General features: G+C 57.2%; 2 protein-coding genes across 2 annotated transcripts in view; one reads left to right on the top strand and one right to left on the bottom strand.

Annotated features, from left to right (window-relative positions):
- ABHD16B (abhydrolase domain containing 16B) overlaps positions 1-177 on the bottom strand; it is a 1,842-nt gene extending 1,665 nt beyond the window's left edge. Inside the window, exon 1 of the mRNA XM_008576879.1 lies at positions 3-177. Within this exon, the coding sequence (XP_008575101.1) occupies positions 3-177 (175 nt within the window). The remainder of the gene's footprint in view (positions 1-2) is intronic.
- A 75-nt stretch (positions 178-252) lies between these two features.
- Positions 253-24,571, top strand: part of CCDC60 (coiled-coil domain containing 60) — a 28,696-nt gene continuing 4,377 nt past the window's right edge. The window contains exons 1-7 of the mRNA XM_008576878.1: positions 253-352; positions 2,281-2,382; positions 4,450-4,512; positions 5,418-5,558; positions 21,293-21,473; positions 22,223-22,345; positions 24,156-24,287. Coding sequence (XP_008575100.1) covers positions 253-352; positions 2,281-2,382; positions 4,450-4,512; positions 5,418-5,558; positions 21,293-21,473; positions 22,223-22,345; positions 24,156-24,287 — 842 coding nt within the window. The remainder of the gene's footprint in view (positions 353-2,280; positions 2,383-4,449; positions 4,513-5,417; positions 5,559-21,292; positions 21,474-22,222; positions 22,346-24,155; positions 24,288-24,571) is intronic.

Genomic DNA, 24,571 nt, shown 5'->3' with positions numbered 1-24,571 from the left:
GCCCGCCGCGGCCGCCGCGCACGTGAGCGCGCGATGACTGCTGCTCCCTGCGCCTGCGGCGCGCACGTCGTCCCAGCGGAAGTCCACCGGCCAGCCGCGGAAGTTGTAAGCGTAGTTGGCGCTCAGGTAGACCTTGAACACGTGCACCAGCGCCTTCACGAAGCACACGACGCACATGGGCGCCCCGACGCCCGGTTGCCGGGCTGGGGTCGTGGCTGCAGGGGCGAGCACCACGCGGGGCTGTCTTGGGGCATGCCTCCTCCGGGCCAGGCCCTGGTGGCCTTTGTGACCCAGACCCTCCAGGGCCGAGAGGAGGCCACCTCCCCCACCGCCGCCAACGCGGGCCGGCTTTGTGAGTCATTGTTGTCGGGGGAACAGGCAACACGAAGGCGATGGGCACACAAAGGGTCCCTGGCATGGTGGGCCTCGGTTCTGCCCCACCCAGCCCACCCCTCAACACCTTAGGACCCCAGAGCCGCCACCCCCTCCAGGAGCCCCTTCACCCGCCTTCCTCCAACTTGCAATGAAGATGGACAACCAGACAAGCCAGAAGTACATAGCCTTGACCTCTTCTTGCAGGATGCCAAGTCTCTCTAGGAAGAACGCAGCGCTTCCCACAGCCTTGTGCCCAGCTTGCTGAGGGTACCCTCCCCCGCCCTCGAGGGCCAGAACCAGGCTGCTCCTGGGACAAGGAGGCGGTGTTTGCTCACGGCCTGCCAGCCCCGCCCCTCCACTCTTTCCTTCTCAGGAAAGGGGGTGAGCGCAGGCTGGAAATCCCCCGCCATTTCTGGATCCTCTTTTCTCTGGCACCAGCAGTAACAATGACCTTCTTCAGGTGGATCTTGCCTGGCTGGGGTTCCTCTTTATCAACCCCTGGTTCAGCCCCCCCCCCCAAAAAAAAACCACCCCACAAGTTGTACCTTCCTCTTTTCTGGAGTGCTCTGGTGGGTTCCCCTTTTTCTCGTGCACTGGAGAGGGCCAGCCCACCTGAGGGCAAAGGGGCAGGGTTAGGGGCCAGCAGGGGGAGCCCCAGGGAAGGGCGGAGCTCCAGGGTCCCACTCAACAGTTGGCCAGACCTGAAACACAAAAATGCTAAAACCAGGAAATTTGGCAATCCAAGCCAAGCCTGCCTGAGAGACTGCAGTCTTTTGGAGAAGGGGGGGTTCCAGGCCCCTGCAACCCCCCTCTGCTCTTCTGCTCTGTGTCTGGGTTGGGGGCATTGTGTGGCCTAAACTGCCCCTACCAGCTTTGGGAATCAATTGAGCACTTCTGCTGTCTTTAGGGGACTAGCGCCAGAAGGACAGGGATCGATTGACAGATGAGAGATGGGGATGGGGGCTGACTATTCCCCCCACCCTAGGTTTCCATATAAAAGACAGAATACCCAGTTAAATTTGAATTTCAGATAAACAACAAATACTTCTGGGGTACAAGTATGTCCCAAATATTGCATGGGGCATACTTATACGTGGGTACTTCAAAAAAATTCATGGAAAAATAGAATTAAAAGATAATACAAGGGCCGGCCCGTGGCTCACTTGGGAGAGTGTGGTGCTGATAACACCAAGGCCACGGGATCGGATCCCATATAGGGATGGCCGGTTAGCTCACTGGGTGAGCGTGGTGCTGACAACACCAAGTCAAGTGTTAAGATCCCCTTACTGGTCATCTTTAAAAAAAAAAAAAAAAGATAATACAAATCTTTCTATGCACTTTTTGAGAACTTTTAAAAGTTATCTGAAATTCAAATTTAACTGGATATCCTGTTTTTATCTTGCTGTTTTGCTAAATCTGTCAATCCTACCCCCAGACACATGCACAGACACCCAGCTACCAGCCAGATTTTCCTGTTATCCAGCTTTTATCACATGTTGGGGTGCTGAGGACCAAGAGGGTGTGTCAGGGTCCACCCCACTCCTCTCCACTGGGTTCTGGGCAGCAGCAGGGCAGTGGCGGTCCTGCCTCAGGAGGGAGCCCAGGGGGTCCTTTACCTGGGACCAAGGGATGGGCAGAGTTTCCCAGAGAAATAGGTGGTCCTTGTCCTGAAATGTGCACTCCTGGCCCTGTGGGGACAGGAGGCTATTATGTTAGGGGTAGAGATGGAAACCTTGGAGGAGGATGGGGGGCATTTACTCCCCAGGAACCTCTTTCATAAATTCGGATGCTGTCTACCCTGGCTGATGGGGGGTGGGGTGGACTCACAGGTGCCACTCATATAGGAGTGACCCCCAACAACAGAGTAGAGGACCTGATTGTGGGTCTGAGTCCCTGCTTCCTAAGCCCAGGTCCAGGCAGTGTGTGGGGAAGATTGCCTTGAGGGCTCCCACCCCAGTTTGGACCCTGTGGATCCTGAAGACCCAGCCATCACAGCAGAGGTGACAGGTGTCCTGGAGAATTGTCTGCACAATGTATAGGACATGTCAGATTTTGTTTTGAATCCCCAGGAAAAAATCCTGCTTGGAGAAACATTCTTGGGAGCAGTCTCCCAGCCTGATCTGCTCTGAGACTTGTTTGGAAATGGAGGGTTTTCTTCAGCCAGGCCCACCTACCCTTAACTCCCACCCCCACCCTTCTTGAAAGAACAGGAAGCTTGGGGGAGGAGTATGGGGAGAGCCAGAGACCGGATTCTGAGGGGCAAAGGTCAACGGGCTGGAGCCACTGGCCCTCGGGCTCCACGCCTTAGCCTGTGTCTGGTCTGGCCCCTGACCCCACCAGTCCATGGGAGCCCGAGTGCCCCAGAACCACCAGCTCTGCTGAGACAGGAAAGCATGTGACAGGAAGGGAGCTGTCCCCTCTCCAAAAGAGCCCCCCAGATGACCAGCTGCAGCAGCAGCTACTTCTTGTGCCTCCCACCCCCATCTACTTAGGGAAGTGTCCCTGCTTATCAGTTTGTGGAGGCAGCCCCCCTCAGCCACCCACTGCCCTCCAGGCAGACAACGGAGCATGCACCCCTCCCCCACAGATAGTGCTCCCTCCCTGCCCAGTTCTGTTTGGCTTCCCAGGAGGCCCTTGATTTATGCTGCAGGAGTCAGCAGAGCCAAACTTGGAGAAGGAAACAGAGGAGAGAGAGAAAACCAGTCCCAGAGGCTGGAGGGCAGGAGCCAGGATCAGAGCCCCTGGCAGAGAGTGTCTAGTCTGGCCTGAGCTGACCGAACAGCTCTGGACTCAGGGAGCAGTGCCCAGGCCTTGGGAAAGCTGAAGCCACCCTGGTGGGAGGGGGAGCTGAGTCTGCACAAACGCCTCTGCTCAGGAAATGGGGTGCAGGGAAGGTGGGGGTGGCTTGAAGCCCAAGGACAGGAGGGGACACTTCCTGGCGGATGCGGGGTCAGGAGAAGGGGCGGAAATGGCCAAGACAGCTGCTGAACATCTGGAGTCACAGAGAACTAATTACCCAGCACCCCTGAGGACGGTGGGGCTGGTGGGGGAGTGGCAGGCACAGCCCTCTCCTTCCTGGCTTCCTGCTGGGCCTGTCCTCTGTCTCTGTGTCTCTCCTACCCGGGATGAAGGACACTGCTGAGCAGCCCCCCTCACTAGAGTGCCCCCCAACACCCAGCCCAAAGGTGAAGAAGCCATAAATTGTCCCTTGTGAGCCTTCAATCACACTGAAATCCTATGACCACACAGGACACACCCTTTGGGTGACTGTGCTGTGTGTATGTGGAGAGGAGGGGGTGGAAAGAGGTCACTATCCTCCCTGCCCTTGCCCAGCCCTGCTGCTTAAGCCTCTGGTGCCCCCCTCACTAGCATGAGACTCTTGCCCCAGAGCTGCTCCCCTCTCCTATGGGAAGGGGCCAGGTTCACTCTCGAATCCTTGACACGGCCTTCATGTACTGACAGGTGGTGAGAGGGGTGGACAGCCACACTGCTGCCCACATAAAGGTAAAGCCTGGATTGGGGTCAAGAGACCTGCAGTCCTGTCTGATGTTGGCGTACCACCCCCTCCCAAGAAAGGGCACAGTCTGCACCATTTCTGCAGGCTCCAGTCCCCCTGGGGTTATTCAGGGCACCGTCCTGCCCTGGGATGGTCTCTGAGGCCCCATACAAACATTTTGAAGGGTCATTGTATGTTCGGAGGTCAGCTGGCTTGAAAGCCCCTCTTTGACCCCTTGTAGGTATCCGAGTTATTAACCTGGACTGTGGCCTCTCACACCCTTCTCTGTTTCCCTACAAACACACATACACAGTCTCTTGGAGGGGCTGTCATTTACTTTTACAGACACGGTACCGAGCATACTCACTGCTCGGTGGCTGCAGTGCACACTCCCGCCAGGGTGCCCCTGCTCGGGTTTCTAGACCTTTCTCCAATGCACCTGTGGCTGCAGTGGGCACCCTAGTCCGAGGACCCTTGCCTTGAGGTGCTTTTCCTATACACTAGATTTCTAAAAGTGTGTTGCTGAGTCAAAGGGCGTGTTCTTAACGCCAAGGGATGTGGCCGCACTGTTTTCCCAGAGGCGGTGCGGGCCGTGCGGGAGCCCCCCCTGCAGGCCCTGCAGCGCGCGGGGCGGCGCGTGCGTAAGTTGAAGGATCACTGACGGATCCCGACTGCCGATCGGCTGGGCTCACGCAGAACCCGTTCCGCCCAGTCGGGCGCTCCGGCCCGGCTTTTCGCGCTCGTTGCCCCTTGGGGACCCCTCACCTGTGGGACCCGGGCGCCACCCGCCCGCGCGGTGACCAGATAGAAACTGCGGCCTGGCTCTCGGACAGTCTACCCTGGCTGTGGGAGAGGAGGGGAGATTAACCAGGGCCCGGGGGAGGGGGGTGGAAGGGGTGGGGGTAAATCGGCCCTTGGCCTAACAGCAGGGTTTCGGCACTTCCTGGATCCGCCGCGTTTTGTGTCGCTAGCGTGGGACCCGGAGGACCAGCTATGGGGGTGGGGGGTCCTGGCATCATCTCCTGATTGGAGAGTCTGACTCCACGAGGGGCACCAGGATCCCGGAGGTCGGGGGGGGGGCACAGAGGTTGCCCCCTTTCTTGGTTCCTCCAGGTAGTGGAACCACGGAAAAATTCTGTAGGGTGGTGGGGCGGCGCGTAACGTGTCGCCGAAAGGGTAGTCCACGCGGCGGCCCTTGGAGAATGGCGGGGTGACCCGGGGTAACTGCCCCAGCGCCCTCTCATCCGCCCTCCACCATGCCTGCGGCTCGGGGCTCCTCTCCGCTGGGTCGGGGCGTGTCATGGAGGGGCGGGGAGGGGGTGTTCCCGCGCGGCCCTGGCTGGTCCTGGACAGTTACTTCGCCCAGGCTCGAGCCGAGCCGAACCCTTCCTGTGTCCAGAGCGGGGAGACGGCGGCCCCCCGCAAGGCCTGCCCCCCTGGGGCGCACGGCTTCCACCTGCCAGTGTTGGTGGGCTGATAGGTGGCTTCCGCAAAGGCCAGGCGACAGGGCTATGAGCTCAGGGCTGGGGCTCCTTCATGACCCCAGATCAAGGAAGCCCCGGGCTCTGCGGCCACGCGGCGGTCCCAGGAGACCTCGGCTCCCCGAGAGTGAAGCGAGAGAAGAGCCAGGCCGGAGCAGGGCGGGACCCTGCGAGGTTGCCGACGGACCTCGGACGGGTCTCGGCCCGTAAGTGCGGACGAGGACTGCGCGCATGGTCCCCAGTGCCTTCCGGGCGCACGGCTGGGGGAGGGGCGGTCCTGGGCCACGCTGGCCCCGAACCTCCCGAGCGCGCTTCTGAGCGGATCTAGGTTACAGCCCTCGCGGCTCCTTCTAAGTCACCCGTGCAGATTAAAAACGGCAACTGTCCCGGAGCTGACCCCAGGGGACCCTGAAAGCTTCCTCCCCCCACCTCCTTCCCCTGCACTCTCTGTTCTCAGCGTGTGCTGGACTCTGGGCGGTTACTCCGAGGCCCCCGCTCCCCGGACTTCCCCCAGCCTGCCGGGTCCCCGGGGAGCTGGCGCGAGGTCAAGCCCACCGCAGCCGGGCGTGGGGGCAGGGGCCGCCCCATGGCAGGCCCAGACAGGCAGGCCCTTCTTTCCTATGTCCCCCCTCCCCCGCAGGCCATCAGCAGGGAGGGAGGGAGCAGAGGAGGATGGAAGGGAGGCTGTCCTGAGGGGCCCTGGAGGGGTGTCCCCCACCTTGGTTCCTGTGGCTTTTCTAGCCAGGACTCAACTCCAGGGTGAGGCCACCCAGACCCACATGCATTATACAGACATGCAGGCACACCCCCAGGCGACCCCTACTCCAGAACAGGATCTGGGGGTCAGGAAAGTGTCTGGGCCTTTGCCTTGACCCCACTCAGGATGGCAGTGGGGTGGGGAGGATGAAGGAGCAGAGAAGGGGCTCTGCCAAGATCCCCATTATCGCCCCCTTCTGTACCCCACCCCAGCCCTGGGAATCAGTGCTAACTGCAGGGCGGCCCACCCCCATCACTTTGAAGCTGCCCGGAACAGGGCCCGCTGCCAGAGGTGCGTGTGCCTGCCCAGTCTCTCCGGCTGCGTGGGAGTAACCACAGGGCCACCAGCGGCCTTTGAAGTTCTGGGGTGTGGCTGCAGGAAGTGGGCAGCAGCCCACCCAGGCCCTGGGCCCACCCTCCCCAAGGCGAGCATCCTGCCCACTGGGCTGGAAGCCCAAGCCTAGAGCCGTCCCCTCCTGCCTGGCCACCTCCACCTCAGCTACCCAGGTGTGTCTGATGTAGGGACTGGGTGAAGGGAGGGGCTGCCAGGCTGCAGTCTCTCCCAACCCCCTGGGGCACAACCCCAGTCCCAGATTGGCCCAGGCTCTTGTGGGGGTGGCAACGGGGCCAGGAATTGGTCCCTCTCCCTCAGCTAAAAATAGCAGGCCTCAAGCTGTGCGGAAAGCCCCTGGGGCCTGGGAGGAAGAGGCTGGGCTAGGAGCTGGGGCCACGGGAGGGAGGCCACGCAGGAAATGCCTGGTGCCCTGGCCACTCCTGGTCAGCGGCTAGGCTCCCTGGAAAGTCCCAGGCAGTGCATGTGGACCTGCATGGGGGCAGGGTCCAGGAGGGTGGCTGGTGTCTCCCGGGTCCCTTAGGCTTGGCCTCAGATTCCAGGGTGGGCTTCCCCTTCCAGCAGCTCATGACCTCCTGCCCTGGATGCCAGGAGGGCAGGACGAAGGTCGTACTTTCTGCTTTGGTCATTCTCTGCGCCTGGTGATGACCCCAGGTGACTCCCCACCTTCCCTCCACCATCCTCACTAAGAGTCATTTATTCAGCAGAGGTTTGTTGAGGGTCTGCTGTGCTGGCAGCCAAGCGTTGGCAGGTTTAATACTTGCCCTCAGGGAGCTTGCTGGGCACAAGTAAGGGTTGAACCCAAAGGAGGATTTTGCAGGGAGCAAATATGCAGCAGCTGCCAACCTGGGGGAGGGGAAGGGATCAAGAGCTGAGACCAGAAAGAGGGGTCAGAAATAGCCTGTGAATCAGGCCGTGGAGTGGGGGCTGACCCTGGGAGAGCCCTAGGGCTGGGGAACTTGGTATTTTGGAGGAATGAGAACAAGGCTAGTGTGGCTGGAACCCTGGGGACAGGGGCCCGGAATGAGGCTAGGGATGGAGGTGGGGAAGATAGGTAGGGCTTTGCAGACTGGGGTGAGGAGATTGAAAGGAGGCCACTTCTCCTAAGAAGCACTGAAAGATTCTCAGCCAGAAATTTCCAGGCTGCTGTTTGCATTCACAGAGGCACTGCTTTTGTGTGGAGGGCATTAGGGGATTGAGTGGTCAGTGCTTGTGGGAAGGACACAGAAGGCAGGGAAAAGCTTAATACACAAGATGATCAAGAGACAATATGCCCAGTGTTAGGGAAAGCCAGTACAGAGGGATGTCTGTAGCTCCCCAGGTGTGGAGGCAGGCAGTGTGGACGGCCTGAGGAGCAGAGCATGGAGGTGTGGGTTTCTATCGGCACCAGTCTTCCCAGGTTAATTTTCCCAACAATGAGCAGTGGCTCAGCTGTTGGCAAAGAGAGAGTAGGTACTTGGGGTTCTCAGATAAATGCTATGAAATGACAGAAATTCAAATACTTCAGGTGTTTGTGAGAGAGTTACTGTAACAGTGGACCACAATATCTAAACTGGATAAGAAGGAAGCTGTAGAGAGGGGAAGGCCAGTGGTTTGGAAGGAAGGAGGGTTGTCCCTGGAGGGAAGGGCCTGGTGCAAAGAGGCAAGTATGTGATAATTGGGGGGTGGGGGTTGAGGCCACAGAGGGAAAAAGTGGAAACAGTCATTTCAGAGTGTGCGTGTGGGTGTCGGTGACAGCAAGCTCCAAGGTGTGGCCCTGAGAGTGGGTAACTGGAGGTGCAGGAGCCCCGTGACATCTCCCCAGGTGAGTTTAGGATATTGGTACCTGACATCTCCAAAGAAGAATTAAAGAGGCAGCTCCCTCTGGCATGAGGCCTTTGCCACTACAAACTACCACCTTCACCCCCATCAGTGCCAGCATCCACCATCACTGTCTGCCGTGGTCCCCGTCATCATCACCTCGATTGCCTCCAGCTCCGTATTCATTCATTCGTTCATTACCTCAGTGGACAAATAGCTGTTGAGAATATTCTTAAACTGTGTTGGGCTCTGGTCATGGCAGGGAGAGACACAGGTGAGGTTCCTACTACCCTTAAGGGATATACAGCCGTGGGGCAGACCAAAAACAAACAAATAAAAAGATTTAGAAAACAAGGCATGGCTCACTCCTAGGTATTTACCGAAAAGAAACGAGACATGTCCACACAAAGACCTGTCCCCAAATGCTCATAGCAGCATTATTAATAATGTTCCCAAACTGGAAAACCCCAGTATCCATCAACTGGCAACGGGAACAGGAAGAAAAGGAGTGGACTCCCAATACACACAGAGTGAGCCTCAGAAGCACTGTGCCAGGTGGAGAAGCCGCACACCAAAGACCACACACTGCCTGGTTTCGTGTTTGTGAGATCCTGGAAACAATGAAACTAGTGACAGAAAGCAGGTCAGTGGTTGGCAGGGCCTGAGGAGGCTTTTTGTGGTAATGGGAATGTGCTATACCATGATCGTGGAGATGGTTCCAGACTACACATTTGTCAAAGCACCTCACCAAATGGTACAGCTAAAATTGGGCAGTATCATTACACGTAAATTATACTTCAATAAAGCTTTTTTTAAAAATGTAAAGATTGTGAGTGGAACCATGAGAAACACAAGGAGGGGAGGTGGTAGAGGAAGGAGGTGAAGATGGAGGCTCACTTTTGGCCAAGGCTTCTCTGCAGAGGTGTGTTCCTTCTGCAGCATGCTCCTCTTTGGGGTAAGCATTTCTCCTGTATGACTCCTAGGAGTAGAAATCCTGGGTCACGTGGTTACTCTGTGCTTGACATCTTCTTTGGTAATTTTGACTCTTAGGGAAACAGAGGCAAATCCAGACTCAAGCTCTGTGTGGAGGTAGTTCATTTTTATGGTTGCTTTTAGAGGAGAGCATCATTTCTTGCTGAGGCAATTAGGACAGACTGGCAGAGTGTCCACGGACATCCAAAGGACTGGTGAGGGATGAGGAGTGGGATCCTCCTGGCCTCCTGGCCTCTCAAACAGGGAGGGGTCTCATGAATCCTGGCAGGCCTGGTGTGGTGACCACAGGAAGTCCTTCTCCATCAGGGGCCTTTGGGTACCTCCTGGGACACTTATCTCCCAGCGAGCATATCATCTGCTAGCCAACTGTGAGGCTCAGGGCCAGGGAGCCAGGAGGGCTGTGCAGGTGCAGGGGGCCCCCGTGGCCTTCACTACAACTGGCCTGTCCCTGGCTTCCTGTTCTGGGAGGGCCAGGGTCATACTGAGGCCTCCCCTCCAGGGCAATATCTCTCCCATGCACCATGGGCTCCATGGGCTGGGTGTGGGGCAGCTCCTCGCCAGACTGGCCATGGTGGGGCCTGGGGATGGGTCAGGGACTGTGTCATCTGCTGTACCCCTCACAGTCATTGCTCAAGGTGATGCAGACTGGCCATCGGGGCACTACTGGCAGATCTTGGAACTGAGGAGCTTCAGGCCCCAGTGACCTTTTCCCCCTGTGGCTCTGACTGGGGCTGGGAACCTCCGGTCTGGTGTCCTGTGTCCTGCCAAGAGGAAGTCCTGTTCCCTACCCCTACTCCCACTTACTCCCCCCTCCCTGACCCTCCCTGTAGCTACCCCAGGGCCTACAGGTATGGAGGTGAGGGTGTCGGGTGGGGGGAATTGGAAGTCAGTCACTGCCCTTCAATTTTGTCTCCCACCTCCCTCCTTCTCCTGGACCAGGCCCCCAGCCCAGCACCTGGGGTTTTTCCAGGACAGACTCCAATTTCCCCAGTGGGAGTCAGGGGGCAGTTGTTCCACAGAACAAAGGCTGGAGGAGGAGAGGGAAAGTGGGGAGCAGGGAAAGGAAGGGGAGGGCTAAGTGCAGCAAACTGAGGTCAGTCTCTCCGTGAGGTGCTCCCCTACAGCTGCTCAATCTCTCTCTTGGGGTTTCCTGTCCTGAGTGTGTGGGGACAAGTATGGGGGGCAGGAGGGGATGCCAGTCAGCTGAGCGCAGGCTCCAGCCACAAGCCTTCCCTTCGTGAGGGCGAATGAGGAAGAGGCTGGGTCACAGGGTAGGAAGGATGCTGAGACTTAGCACCCACAGTGGGCTGCAGGGAAATGGGGTTGGTACTCAGGGAGTGAAGACAGAGAGGGCTGAGCACTCCATCCTCAGGCCCCTCCCCCATATCAGCCTCTCCATGTGACCTGAAGGTCCTCCTGGTACCCACTCAGCTGGTGGTCTTTGGGCCTCTGTGCCCACCTGTGTGTGCCGAGTGTGGGCTCTGCATCCACACGAGCTTCAGTGGGTGTGAGTCTGGTATGTTCCTGAGCCATCCCTGGCAATGTATGTGTGTGGGGGGAGTCTGGGTGCAGTAGCAGGTGTGTGTGTCTGAATCTCAGGATACGTGGGTGGCCTCCATGTGTGACTCCTTGCATTTGTGAGGTGGATTGTTATTTCTCCTCTAAGGTCAAGAATGACCAGTCCCCCCTGGAAAGCCTGAACCCTGGGAGGGGTGGGGGCAGGATAGCAGCTGCTGGGCCCTCTCTGCTCTCCCTCCTCCCAGGGCTCCATCCACCTTCAGCTCACGCAGCTCAGCCAAGTTAAAAATAGCCCCAGGGCCCCTAGAAGCTGAAGGGGTAGAGGCACCCAAGGTGGGAGGGGGGAGTGCAGGCACCCCCAAGTAGGTAGCAGTGGTCCCTGGTTCCTGTCCCAGCTCCAGCAGGATGGGCCCCACATTCACCAGCCCCACCTGCACAGCTGTGGGACCCCCACCCCACGTGGCTCCTCTTGGCCATGCCAAGAAAGGCAGAGCAGGCCCTGGGCAGTCAGCCTGGCTGAGCCTGCCCCAAGCCACAGCCCCTCCCCAGCCCCTCAGGGGCTGTGCTCACCCCTCCCTCCACAGAGGGTCTGGACACGACCTGGCCTTGCCTTCCCTGGCTCCCAGCCCAGGACCGAGGCAACTTCCCTGGAGGGAAGGAGGTCGCCTGAGGGGCTGGCCCAGGCAGGATGCAGGACAGGCAGGGAGGGAAGCTGAGGGCCTCGGGATGCTCCTCCCGCAGGAAGGGGTCAGGGGAGGGTTTTTTTTTTTCGTGTGCAGCATGTAACTCGACACAAATTGTAAATATATGGCTTAATGAATTTTTACAAACTGATCACATCTTGCCACCAGCACCCTGATCAAGAAAACAGGCCTTTGCCAGCCCCATGAGGCCCCCTCAGGTTCCACTGATGGATTCCGCAAAGCCCAAGCTCTTGGATCCTCTCAGCCTGTGTGGGTCCCCCTGCCTGTTTCTGAGCTGAGGCCGCACAGCTCTGCCCCTCCCCTGCCTCTGCCTCCCATCCTTGGTGGCCCGCAGGCTGCCAAGGATTGCCTGCGGAGGGGCCTAGAGTTGGGCATCCCACTGTGGGACAGGCAGTGATTGGCATCTGGGTTTTCCACATTGGGGCTATTACAGATAAGGTGGCTTTGAACATTCTTGTGTGTGTTTTTTGGTGAACCCCAGTGTGGATCTCCACTGGGCATATCCCTAGTACTAGTCATGGATCCTTCTGATGGGGGGTGCTATGGACACCCCCAAAAAGATGCTGGAATGTGCTGTGATTTCAGGGAATGGGTACTTCCCCTGCCCAGGGGCCCCAGACCAGGTCTCTCCAGCCTTTGGAGTTTGTCTTTGATGGGCTGGGTCTTGGACTGGGGTCTCCCAGGGAGGAGCTGTTCCCCCCCAGGAGAGATGGGCAGTCATGTGAACCCTCCACTAGGCTGGGCCCTCCCACAGGAGGCGCCCATCCTGGAGGCCCGCACCCACCCTTCCTTCCTCAGGAAAACCTGTGGTCTGATAAGGCCTCCAGTCTCTGGTTTTCAAAACCACCCTGGCACCAGGACCCCCCAGGGGAGGCGGGACCAGAACCTCACTAGCCGTGGCAGCTGGGGTCAGGGAACCTGGCTCCTGGAGCTTCACACCCACCCCCAAGTGACAGCCTCCCTACATGGCTCCAAGAGAAGGGAGCTCTGAGCTCCCCTGGACCTGGGCTGGGTCTGGGGTCCCTAAAGCAGGGTAGCCAAATCAGGTGGAATGGCTACTCTTTCCTGCAACCCCACCCCTGGGCAGGGCATCCCCTCCCCCCCTCCAAGACCTTGGCCAAGGCCCCAAGCCCCCTCTAGCCCCTCACCCTGGGGTTTCCTCTGACCCTACCTGAGCCTGTCCTGGGGTGGAGCCACTGCCCACGTGTCTGCCCAGCCCCCAGGATCAGGCTCCTTTCCCCCAACATGAAGGCTTCCCAGGGTCCATCAACCCAGAGGGCACCCAGGAGCAGCCAGGGATGACTTTGAGCCCAAATACCAACAGGAAGGAAGTGCCTAATGGTATCCAAGATGTAAACAATGCCCAAAAACCATAAAGCCCTCTCAGTTCCCATCCCATGCTCTCTCCGGCCACACACTCCCAGCGCTGCCCATCTGTGCCAGTGTTTGTTAAGCTCCCCTGTGATCATAATGTCAACAGGAGAGGAAGCATTTTGGAGGGCTTTGCCCTATGAGGCGGGTTTATCAGGTACAGATTGATACTCGGCGAAGTGGGTGACGTACCTAGTGCCACAGCTGACCATAGCTGGTGGTGACTCCAGTTCTGGCCAGGAAGGCTTGAGGGCCCTCAGGACTCAGGGACACACATGAGCACAAGGGAGGGTGAAAGATGGAGAAAAAGTGCAGGCAGGGCCTGGGGATCTGGTCCTGTGGGATCCCTGAGCAAGAAGGGCTTGGTGGGCCACAAGAAGGGTTGGACGTGGGTCCTCTAGGACAGTGGGCAGGGGCAGGAAAGGCATTTCAGGTTGAGGGAATGGTAGATGCAAAGCCCGCAGTGGGCAACTGTGCTTGGGACTGGCAGGCTGGGTAGCGGTGTGAGTGGAGGATCTGGGCTCATGGATGGAGGCTGAGCAGGCCTAGGTGTCACCCCAGCGGTCCACCTCTCTCTTCCAAAGCAGGGTGGGTGGGCATGGGACAACCAGCCACAGGTGCAGCTCAGGATGGGTGGAGAGAGAGGTGGGGCCAAGGCTGTGCAGCAGGCATCAGCAGGGCAGGGACAGGAGACACCCTATCTTCATTCCAGACGTTTCCTTCTCTCTTCAGACTGTGCAGACCTGGAGGAGTGTGCAGTCTCTGGGGAGGTGGGGGCTTCAGCCTGGAGCTGTGGGAGAAAGCAAGAGTAATGGGAGTGTCCAGTGGGGGCTGGTCCTCCCAGCCAGGGCTGGAGGTCATCTTGCTCCATCTTGGTGGGGACCCAGAGGCCCAGAGAGCAGATCCTGGTGTCCCAAACCCCCACAGAGGTGGGGGGTGACATGGACCAGGATGCTGTGACTCCATCCTCTGGAAGCAACTTGCACAAGTGGAGTCTGGGACAGACCCCCAGTGGGGCAGAGGGAGAAGTGCTCTAAGGTTACACAATTCCCCAAGGTTACCCAATGCCCCACGGCCTCCCCTGACCCCAGACCCTCTGCACCTCAGGGATCACACAGACCCAGGCCAGCTCCACTCCCTCTGGTTTCCTCTAGGGGGGGCCTCCCCTGGCCTCTCCTTCCCCATGATGAACCTGCAGCCCTGGCCTCTGTCCTCTCACTGAGCCAGTAGCACCTGCATGGCTCCCACACCCGCACCCTCTCTGGCTCCCAGCCCTGGGAACAGTCAGCTTAGCAGAGAGACAGGCACCTCCTCTGGTTCCTCCCTCATCCCCACTTCTGCTCAAGCCCAGGGCACATCAGCCTACCTCCTAACAATTTCTCTGACTAATCATTATTAGATCAAGTCTGTCTCTTGTTCAAAAGTCTTTGATGGCATCAAATAGCCCTGGAAAAGCCCAGAAGCCCCAGCTTGGCAGTTGTTGGGGACTGGCTCATCCCACATGGTCCCAGAGAGGCCTCTGAGCCTCCTCTCCACTGCTCCTGAACACACTTGGGGCTCAGTATGTAGGAGATGCCCCTGCCCTGCTCAAGCAGAATGTCCTCCAGGAAGCTGCCCCGAGCCCACCTCCCCATTGGAGGTGCATCTTGCCTTAGATCCTGGGCTGGGCTCCAGGCTGTGTCCCCATGGGGTGGGGCCCCTTGAGGGCAGGACCATTTTCTTCTTTTTGTCTTTTTTCGTGACCGGCAATGGATCGCAACCCTCGGTGTTGCTCCCGCCCCTCGCTCAGCCAGCGAGCGGCCGGTCTGTATGTGGGATCCGAACCCTCGGCAGGAGCGCCACCGCGCCTCCCAAGCGGTGCACTATAGCAGTGCGCCACCGGGCCGGCCCAAGGGCAGGACCATTTTCTGTCCAGTGTCTAGAATGGGGCCTGGCTTACAGACAGCACTAGACATGCGGGAGATAGGAAAGTGCATGCAAATGTGCACAGCACGCACTCACAGACACTCTTGCACAAACACAAGTGTCACCTGTGAACAGGTACACATGGATACACACGCACACACACACACAGGCAAGCACGCACCAAGAGGAACACAGACATGCATGCAAAGACACAGGCAGAGCCCACGGGAACTGCCGATGAGGAAGAGCACTCACAGTCTGATGTCATTCCCACGACTGCAGTGGGCAGAGGCTCCAGCACCGACGAACAGAGCTCGAGCCCAGAGAGGGTGACCAAGGTTGTTAAAGGAACAGAGAGGGAACAAAAGGGGCTTTGGGGAAGTGGCAGGGGTGGACAAAAAGGGATTGGGGGGAAACGGAAAACTACAGAAGGGATCAGTGGAAAATCACTGAAAATGCTTTGGCAACGTGGGTTGGGATAAAGTATATGTTGCAGTTTGGCAGCATTGCGTTTTCTTGGGCAAAGACTCAGCATGGGGTTGGGGTCGCCTTTAGGGACACAACAAGTGCAGGCCACAGCCAGGCTGAACTTCAGCCGAGTCTCCCCGCACAGTGACAGGGCGAGTCCTTTGTGTGGAGTGAGATCTCACAGTTCACATCACATGTGAACATGGGGACCAGCCGTCTTGTGCTGCTAGGGAGCGTCCCACCCTGGTTGTTCTGTGGCCCCAGCAGCCTGCGTGTGCTTTGAGGCTGAGCAGACCCAAGAGCACCCTGACCCTCCAAATCTTAAAACAAAACGAGCATCTGGGCTCGACCCTGAGAGGCTAACTCCCCAACATCAGAGCCTATAGAAGGTGGTTTCTCTCATTGTTTGCTTGATTTTGCAATTTTTCCCATGTAAAAACCAAACTTTATTTTGGAATCATTTTAGATCTCAGAAGAGTTGCATCATTGCAAACTAGAGAGATCCTGTGTGCCCCCACTCAGCTTGGTCCCTGTCACTGTATCAACTTGCATCACTGTGGCATCAACACTGGCACCTTTCCCAACTGCAGTCCACACTGTGGTTGGATTTCTTCAGTTTTTCCATCAGTTTTTCTTCTTTTGTCCCAGGATCCTGTAATGCCTGGAGTTGTCCTGTCTCTTTAGGTTCTTCTGGTCTGTGCCAGTTTCTCAAGCTTCCCTTGTTTTTCATGAACTTGACAGTTCTGAGGAGCACTGGTCAGGTGTTCTGTAGAAGGTCTCCCGGTGTGGGTGTGCCTGATGTGCTTTCTCGTGAGATCCTGAGCTTTAGGGAGAGATCTCACAGAGGCCCTTCCTGCCACATCACAACAGGGGTACCTGTAGCCATGGCCCCCTGGTGATGCTAACCTGGCTCACCTGGTTGAGGTAGTGCCTGCCAGGTGTCTCCACTTAAGGAGACACCCTTTTTTGGCTGTATTCTTTAGAGGGGAGTCCCTAAGCCCAGTCCACACTCAAGGTGTGCGTGGGGTTAATCTCCACCTACTGGAGTGGAGAATCTACAGATGCCACCTGCAATTCTTCCACAGGGAAGGCTTGTGTCTTTCTCACACTTAATTGTGGGTCATTGTTTTGTTGTGTTGGCATGTACTCACACTTTGGGTTATAAACCAGTGCCCCGTGATCTTGTTGCTGGGCTCACTCAGCTCAGGCTGTCTCTCCCACAGGCACCAGCATCCCTGATTCTGGCCCTCTCACTTTGCATCCTGTCCCACAACTCCAGGTGCGCATCTTGTCTTTCCTTGCCCTGCCCCCACAACCAGCCGTTTCTCCAGGGAGCCCTGTTTCCAGTTCCTTCTTATCATCGCGAATGCTGCTGTTTCCCCACTGGCCTGTTTGTTGACTGGCTCCCCCAGAACACGCGGGGTCTTGTCTGCCTCTCTAGATCAGCATGGAGGTAGGTAGGTTACACGTGCTACCTGAACGAGTGAGCAAGTGAAGGGAGCAGGCTGAGGCCACAGGCTGGCGCTGTCCAGGGCTGGGCCTCTCTATGCCCACTGAGGGGACCCTGAAGACCTCCTCTGTTGGGAGGGAAGGGGCTGCACCCTATGGGGCAGGGCAGAGCTCCCACCCCGGGGGCCTTTGGGGGCCACAGTCACCTTTATTTCCCCCCTTCCCAGGCCCTAGCATAGGAGGTGACCACGTGACCCTGGGTAAGTACTTCCCCTCCCTGCTCCCCACATTGGCAGACTCCTGGCACACAGTAGGTGCTCAGCAAACTTGCCTGTCTTTCCCCTTCCTCCCAAGGCCAGCCTGACCCAACAGGCCTATGTAGCCCCCCGTACCTGCACTGTCATGTCCCAGCCCAGAGTGTTGGCTGCCCAGCCTGGCAGCTCCCGGAGGGGACCCCAGGAAGAACCACATGGATACACACGCATACACACACACAGGCAAGCACGCACCAAGAGGAACACAGACATGCATGCAAAGACACAGGCAGAGCCCACGGGAACTGCCGATGAGGAAGAGCACTGGCAGCCTGATGTCATTCCCACGACTGCAGTGGGCAGAGGCTCCAGCACCGACTCCCTTTCACCTGCTGTGGCTATCTGCAGAGCGATCATCAGCCTCTGCAATGCGAGCCCTCCGAGGCTGCAGGCCCCTTGGGAGTGGCTTTGTCTCTTCAGCACGGACCAAGGCCCCGGCCCCTGTCACCTTGCCTGGTGCTGACTGGCTGATCCAGATCCTGCCTGAGATGGAATTACAGCCCCAGGCACCTGCTCAGAGCAGCAGTGCCTTCCCCTAGGCCCAGTGAAGACCGACTTGAGGGTACCTGCTGTGTGCCCAGGACAATGTAGAGACTGGGGACAGAGTCTGGTGGGCTGGGCGAAGGATGAGCTCTGGGGACTGCCACATGGGATGAGATGGGGACTAGAATCCCCAGAGGCAGTGAGGCCTCACAGGGACCACTGGGACGAAAGAGGAAAGGGGCTGTAAGGTGGGAAGAGGGGCAGCAGGACCAGGGCTCAGACCCAGAGAGGTGGCCAGAGGTGAGGTCCTAAGGGGACTTAAGCTGGTCCAGGTGCTGGGTGGTGGAGCAGAAGGGAGCCCAAGCCAGCCTCACACAGCTGAGACCCAAGAGCTGGACCCACCTCTGGCTGTGGAAAGTTGGTGGGGACCCCTGGAGGGAGGCCTAGTGGGGAGTGGGACCAGGTGTTCTCCCGACCATTGCTGGGGCCCTCCAGGGTCCGTGGTCAGGCTGAGCTGTTCTCAGACCCTCAGAGAAAAGACCCACGGGACAGGCCCCGGCTCTACCCCTAAAGCACCCTGGGCCTGCTCAGGCTGAGCCCTGGCTGCTTTTCCATTCCTGTGCTGGGCCTGGCTGTGCGGCTGGCACTGGGGATGTCTGCTCTGCCTGTTCTCTCCCTGCCCTTGACTCTCTGTGGGCTGGGCCCTGGGACCCCAGCCCCTTCTCCTGCTTTCTGCCTCTGCCCTCAAATGGTAGCTCTTCCTGTCTCTGGACCTCAGTGTCTGCCCTCCCCCCTGGTCTGGCCTCTGGCCTGGCCTCTGTCCTGGTGGGAAGGCCTGGAATGCAGAGCCCTGGTGCTGTGGCTTGGGAGTGGTGGTGGGAGCCAGAGCTCGGGAGGAAGGGGCTGGCAGTTAGCAGTGGCGTTTTGGAAGGACGACTGGGGGTGAGTGAGCACTTGGAATGGAGATGGGTCGACAGTTGGCGGTGGCAGCTGGAGCGGCAGTTGGGGCTTGGCAGGGGCACAGGCCTGGAGGACAGTTGGGGTGGGGCAGCCACGGGATTGGCAGGTATCCCCTGGCCCTGGAGCAGTTCTGGAGGGTGGTCTCGGGGAGGACTGGGCAGGAGGGCAGGGCCAGCTGGCACCAGACCTGGTGGTGCCATGCCCAGGAGGCCCACCTCGCTCCAGCCTCGGTGAGATGGCCACCCCAGCCATGGGTGGGGCCCTGCTGCAGCCCAGGTCCAGCCTCCAGATCACCCACAGGATCCAGCATGACGTGTGGTGGGCGGTTCCCTGGGCAGCCCCAGCATCCTCAGGCCGCAGCGGGCGACTCCCTCCCCTGCCTGACCTTGCCTTTCTCTGTGTCTGGGCTTCCAGCAGAGGCCTGGAGAGGGCAGGGACAGGTTCCAGGCAGTTCCCTGGGAGGGGGCAGGACTCTCAAGACTGTTGCCATGGGGACAACTGAGCAACACCACTGGCTGGAGAATAAACAGGCAGGTTCCCTGACCAGTGACTGAGACAAAGACAACCACAGAAAACCCAGCTGGGGGTGGATGAGGAAACGCTGCCCTGGGGACAATAGGGGTGGTAGTGCAGACCCTGGCAAACTGGTGGTGAGGGGCTGCCCAGGGGGACACTAGGAAGGAAGATGTGAAGGGATATTTGTTCTTCTTCTGTAATGTTTTCCCAGAGCTCCTCCCAGGCCATTCCTCACAAAAGCAGACCCATGAGGATCTTGGGTCCCTGAGAAAGCTTGGTCCCTGCTTTCTGGGTGGTGACAGAGCACCTGGCATGGGGCTGGGTTCCCCCCTCAGCTCCTCTGCCCCCTTGAAGCCACACAGTGGGGGTGGAGGGCAGATGCCAGCTGGCAGAACAAGTGCTGCTGGGGTCTGTGAGCACAGGTTTGCAGAATCTGTAAGTGCAGGGACTGTGCCAGGACCCTTTCGGGGGCCATGCCTGGCACATGGCTCTATTTGTGGCTCCAGTTGAGTTATCCCAGGTCTCTGGAGTCTATGGGGGGCACATTCTGAAGGGCTGCCACTGACAGGCACATCCATGGGCCTGACCAGCTTCTGCACCTTGGTCCTGAGTCCCTGTCCCTGGTCTCCCTCACAGGCCTGGGGTGGTCCCTTGGGCAGGTGCCAGACATGCTCACACAGGTGGCTGGGTGACTTTCCGGAATGATTGTGCCATGTGGCATGGACAAGTGTGCTCCACAAAGCCCTGACCAGCAGTCTATGCACTGGGCTAGTTCACCCACTCAGCAGGGGCAGGGACCATGCCCAGTTCACTTGGCACTCTCGATCTTGCCCCCGGGCCCCCCCAGATGCCCATATTCTGGTCCTCCCGGTCCGGGATGCTGGGGTCCTCTGGTCAAAGGGTGCCCCCAAGGCCAGACCCACACCCCCATCCTCTCCTGTTCCCAGAGATGTATCCAAGTTGGAGCTGCCGGTCTCTGTGAGGAGCCGGCTGGTTGTCAGGTGGCAGGTCCCTCCCTGGGTCTGTGACCAGGCTTCAGGGCGAGGTGCAGTGTGCCACATGCACCAGGGCCCAGGGAACCCCAGGAAGAGAAGAGGCATTGTGACCCAGCCTGGCCTCTGCCCGAGTCTAATCGCAGTGGCAGTTTATCCGATGCCAGGCGCTGATAAAGGTGGGGTTCATAGGGTTATGCTGCTGCCATCTCCCATCAGAGCCCAACAAGGTGGCTGCCAGAAGTCCAGCTATGGGATCTCCCCCACGCCCCCGCAGTTCTGCTGACAGGATGCATGCAGCTGCTGCTGTTTTTCTTTTGTGTGTTCCTTTCATTTTAAAATGGTAAAGGGGTTTATTAGCTCACAGATCAATAATGGTCTGGCGGTAGGGTGGGCTTTAGACACAGCTTAATCCAGGGCTCTGTCTCTGTCTTTTGGGGATTGTTCTTGGTTCTGCATTTTTGATGTATTGGCTTCATCTCCAGTGAAGATGGCTCGACCTTCTGTTGGTTCTTGGAACAGAAAAGACAGGAGTCTTGGTCACCAGTCACCAGTAGTGCTACTGGAGACAGGGGGCTTCTAAAACTCAGCTAGAACTTCTGCCCACAGGAGCAGCCCTGGCCTGGCAGGTGGCGCGGGCCTGGTGATGGTGCCAGGGAGGCTTGGTTCTCATGGGCAAGCCTCCTGAGCAATGAGTGAGCACCACTGTGAGCTCTGGTGAGGCAGTCTTTGCAGCTCTCCATTCCTGGATGGACAATGAACAGGGCGTACCATTAACTCCTTTCCCCTCGCGGGTGTCTGGGAGTGGGGGCGTCCTGTCATCTCAGGAGAGACTGGGGCTCTCTCTGAGGTCTCTGGGGCAAGGCTCAGGGCTCTGGTCCTCCCTGGTTTGGCTGGGCCAGGGGACTCTTGTGACCAGCCAGACCCTCCTGGAGTCCTAAAGGCAGCCGCTCCTCAGGTAGCTGTGCCCAGCCACCACCTCCCGAGGGCCAGGGACACTGGGCCTGTTGCTTTAGACCAGGGGATGTGACCAAGAGGGTCCTCCAGGAGAAAGGCATTGTCGGCCGGCTGGTTGGACTCCAAAGGCATGGGGCGGGGGTCTGCATAGCCGTTTCCGGACCGGCCAGCCTTGAGGGAGCGTCTGAAGCTTGCATGGTTCGCCGGCAGACCTCGCCTTGCCCTTGTTCACTCAAGGAGCGTTCCCTCCCACTGCCGCCTGTGAATGCCTCCTTACACGTCCCGAGAAAGCATCCTAGCGGCCCGCCGCCTCCCACCTCCCGAGGAATGCCGAGGCGCCGGCCCGCGGGGAGGCAGGACGCGGAGGGCTGGGGCGCCTCCCCATCTGCGGGCTGGCCGCAGCTCACCTCCCTGCACGAACGGCGACCGCGGGCGGACGGACGGGGGTGCGGGGCAAGGACCGGATCGCTTGCTTCCAGCCCCTTCCCGGGGACCCGCGCCCCCAAGGGGCAGACGACATCTCGGGAAGGACCGACGCGCGGCCGCCGGGGCTCCGAGTTGCCAAACCCAAGCACCAGGTCCGGTACAGGCGCAACACTGAGGGTTGCAATCCGTTGCCAGTCACGAAAAAAGACAAAAAAGGGAAAAAAAAAAAAAAGAAGGAGCCACTCAAGAGGAACTATGGTAACCACACCTCCTATCTTCCCAGCGGTGTAGAAATGACCCATGCAAACCAGACTCCCTGAAGCCATAGCCAATGTGAAGGACAAGGGATCCCCCAGGACAAAGGGCTCATGGCCAAGATGCCAAGTAGCAGTGCAGATAATGGCATGGAATTCCTCCTCTGTGCCAGGCACTGTGAGAAGCATTCTGTATTCATTAACCTGCTTATTCCTCAAAATCAGTCCTATGGGACAGGAGCATTATCCCATTTTACAAAGGAGCAAGCTGAAACTTGGACAAGTGAAATGTCTTACCTGAGGCCACAGAGCTAAGAAGTGGTGGAGCTGGAGTTTGAGACTGAATCTCCCAGCTCCAAAATTCCATCTTGCTGTCCTTAATATTTGCTGGGCTCAAGTGACTGGCTGTCTCATTGTGGGCTTATTTAATAAGGCTTCGATCATCAGCCTGATATTGTTAGGAAGATCTGTCCTTCCTACATCCAGGGCGATGCTGAGAGAGGCTCCAAATGAGGGCAGAGAACCCCGGTGGGTACAGGGAATCCCCACTGCAGAGCACCTTAAGGGCCAGGGAGGCCAGAGTGGGACCCAAGAGGCTACTTGGGGGTGTCGCTTGGGCTCCATCCCCCAAGCCCTTCTTATGTGTTTACAGCCGCACTAACCGTGACATCGTCAGCTGCAAGAGTGGGGTGTGTCACAGCATGAGGGCCAAGTTTTACAGTGTGGCACAGGAGGCCGGCTTCTGCCTGCAGGACAAGATGGAAATCTTCATGAAGTAAGGGCACACACGACATTCATCTGGCATCTACTCTGTGCCCACCAGGTGCCAGGACATGCTTCCTGCCTTCAGGGAGCTTACAGTCTCCTGGAAAATATGGGCAGACACAAAATAGCTGCATCTGTAAATATATAACTACAAACAATAATCACTGCCATAGAGGAAGAGCACAGGCTGCCGGGAGAGAGAGAAACCAAGGGGACCTAATTCAGGTTGGGTAATCCAGGAACCTCCCTAAGGAGGTGACTTTCAGCTGAGCCTGAAGGCTGAGGAAGAGCTGGCAGTGTGATGAGAAGTTCCAAGGCAGGAAGGGACATGGAAAATTTGAAAAGAAGCAGGCAGTGGCAGGTGAGGGCTGCTTCATGCACAGCCATAAATGGCCTAAGGACCCAACTTGAAGGGCACCAGCAGGCCACTGGAAGCTTTTCTCTTCTATTCTGGCAACCCAATAACTACCCCCCTTCCTAGCCTGCTCCTTGATTGTAGTGACCATCTGCCCCAATGAACTCATCCATTCAATAAAGTTTGCATGATGACCTTTTGGCCTTGCAGCATGGTTGGGCTGTCTGCTCTGGGCCAGGGAGTTAATAAAGACCAACCGCTGCCCCTTCCTTCTGGGAGCTCCTAGTCTAGAGGGGGAGACAGACAAGTAAACAGGCAATTACCACACAGAGTGATGAGGGCCAGCATGGGAATAAGCAGCGGGCTGAGGGAACACAGAAAAGGGATGCCCTGCCTGGCCCAGGGCAGCCATCAGAAAGGTCTCCCTGGAGGTAACACCATTTCAGTTTAATAAAAATAAGTGGCATTTCCAGGGCACTTACTATGTATTAGTCACAAGTGTAAGAGCTTTGTATTTTTGTATCATTTACCCTTCACAGCAATCCTATGTGTTAGGTGCTACTATTAGACCTATTTTATAGATGATAAAAGCAGGCTCAGAGATGTCCTGTCAAAGGTCCCCCAGTGACTAAGTCGTAAAGGTAGAATTCAAACCTGAGAGTCACATCAGAAAAGTAAGAGGGAAGGGAGTTCCAAGGAAAAGCAGCAGCAAAGTCCCAGAGGCCAGAAGGGGCACAGTGAACCAGGGAACTGCTAGGTGTGGCTGGAGCTTAGGGTGCTTGCAAGGTAGATAGAGGTTAGATCATAAAAGGTCTTACTAGCCCAGCTGTGGAGGTTGAACTTTATCTCAGAGGCTTTGATCATGAGCCCAAGTATAAAATTCTGGGAGAGGAGGCATGGGAAGGGTGGAGATGAAACTGAAAAATGTTGTAGAGACTGAATTATCCAGAGCTTTGGAGAGCAAGTTGGAGAAATTTATTCTGAGTAAATGGAAGCCATTGTAGGGTAGGAACATGGTTATATTTATAATATAAAGTTTCCTTGGAGAGGTAGGACAAATGCACCAAATGATAGGGAGTGAGGGAGAGAGGTACCAACAGAAGTTAAACATCTACTGTGTGTCTAGCACAAATCTCATTATATTATTTCATTCACACCTCTGAGAGGTAGGAACCATTACTATTCCCCATTTTACAGATGAGAGAGCTGTATAAATACAATCATTTGTAGGAAGAGAATGAGGGCTAATAAAAAGTGACTGGATTTAACAAGCAAATAGTATTTCAAGACCTCGGAAAGAGCTGTATCGTCTGTGGCAAAGCCAGATCCTAAATTAAAGAGTAGGTGAGAGGGTCAAGAAGGTCCTCATGAAGGAAAAGGTGTGGAAGTCAGATTTCACAGGGCAGCTAGGATGGTTAGAGGAGGAACTCTGATTCTTTTTCCTTTTACTCATCCAACCTTCTAGGCGTCAAGAAGAGAGGGGTCTCCAGAAGTTCCATTCTTTTGTCCTTGTCTCGAATATTCAAAAGGACTTAGCAAAAATGAGACATCAGGTCTCTGTAGGAAAAGGAGATGCAGAAGAAATGGCAGACCACTGGTAAAGACCCTGAGACCAGATAAGATGGTCCCTGAAAAGGGGGACGGGGGGGCGGGGGGCGCTGTTATTATAAGATCAGGATTCTGTTATCCTTCAAGACGTAGAGGGGTATTACCCCAAAGCTGTCCTTGGCCACCAGTAGAGTCCCTCCAAATAATCAAAATCCAGAGCACACTCAGGCAAGAACCCCCTCAGTTCCTGATCCACAGATAATACAACCAACTGTGTGCTCCCCGCTTACCTTCTGTTTGACTCACTTGCAAATGAGAAGGAAATAATTGCCA

The sequence above is a fragment of the Galeopterus variegatus genome, unplaced genomic scaffold (assembly GCF_000696425.1).
Source record: "Galeopterus variegatus unplaced genomic scaffold, G_variegatus-3.0.2 Scaffold1417, whole genome shotgun sequence".
Classification (NCBI taxonomy): domain Eukaryota; kingdom Metazoa; phylum Chordata; class Mammalia; order Dermoptera; family Cynocephalidae; genus Galeopterus; species Galeopterus variegatus.
Note: the sequence above shows the minus strand (reverse complement) of the source record. Positions and strands in the feature narration are given on the sequence as shown.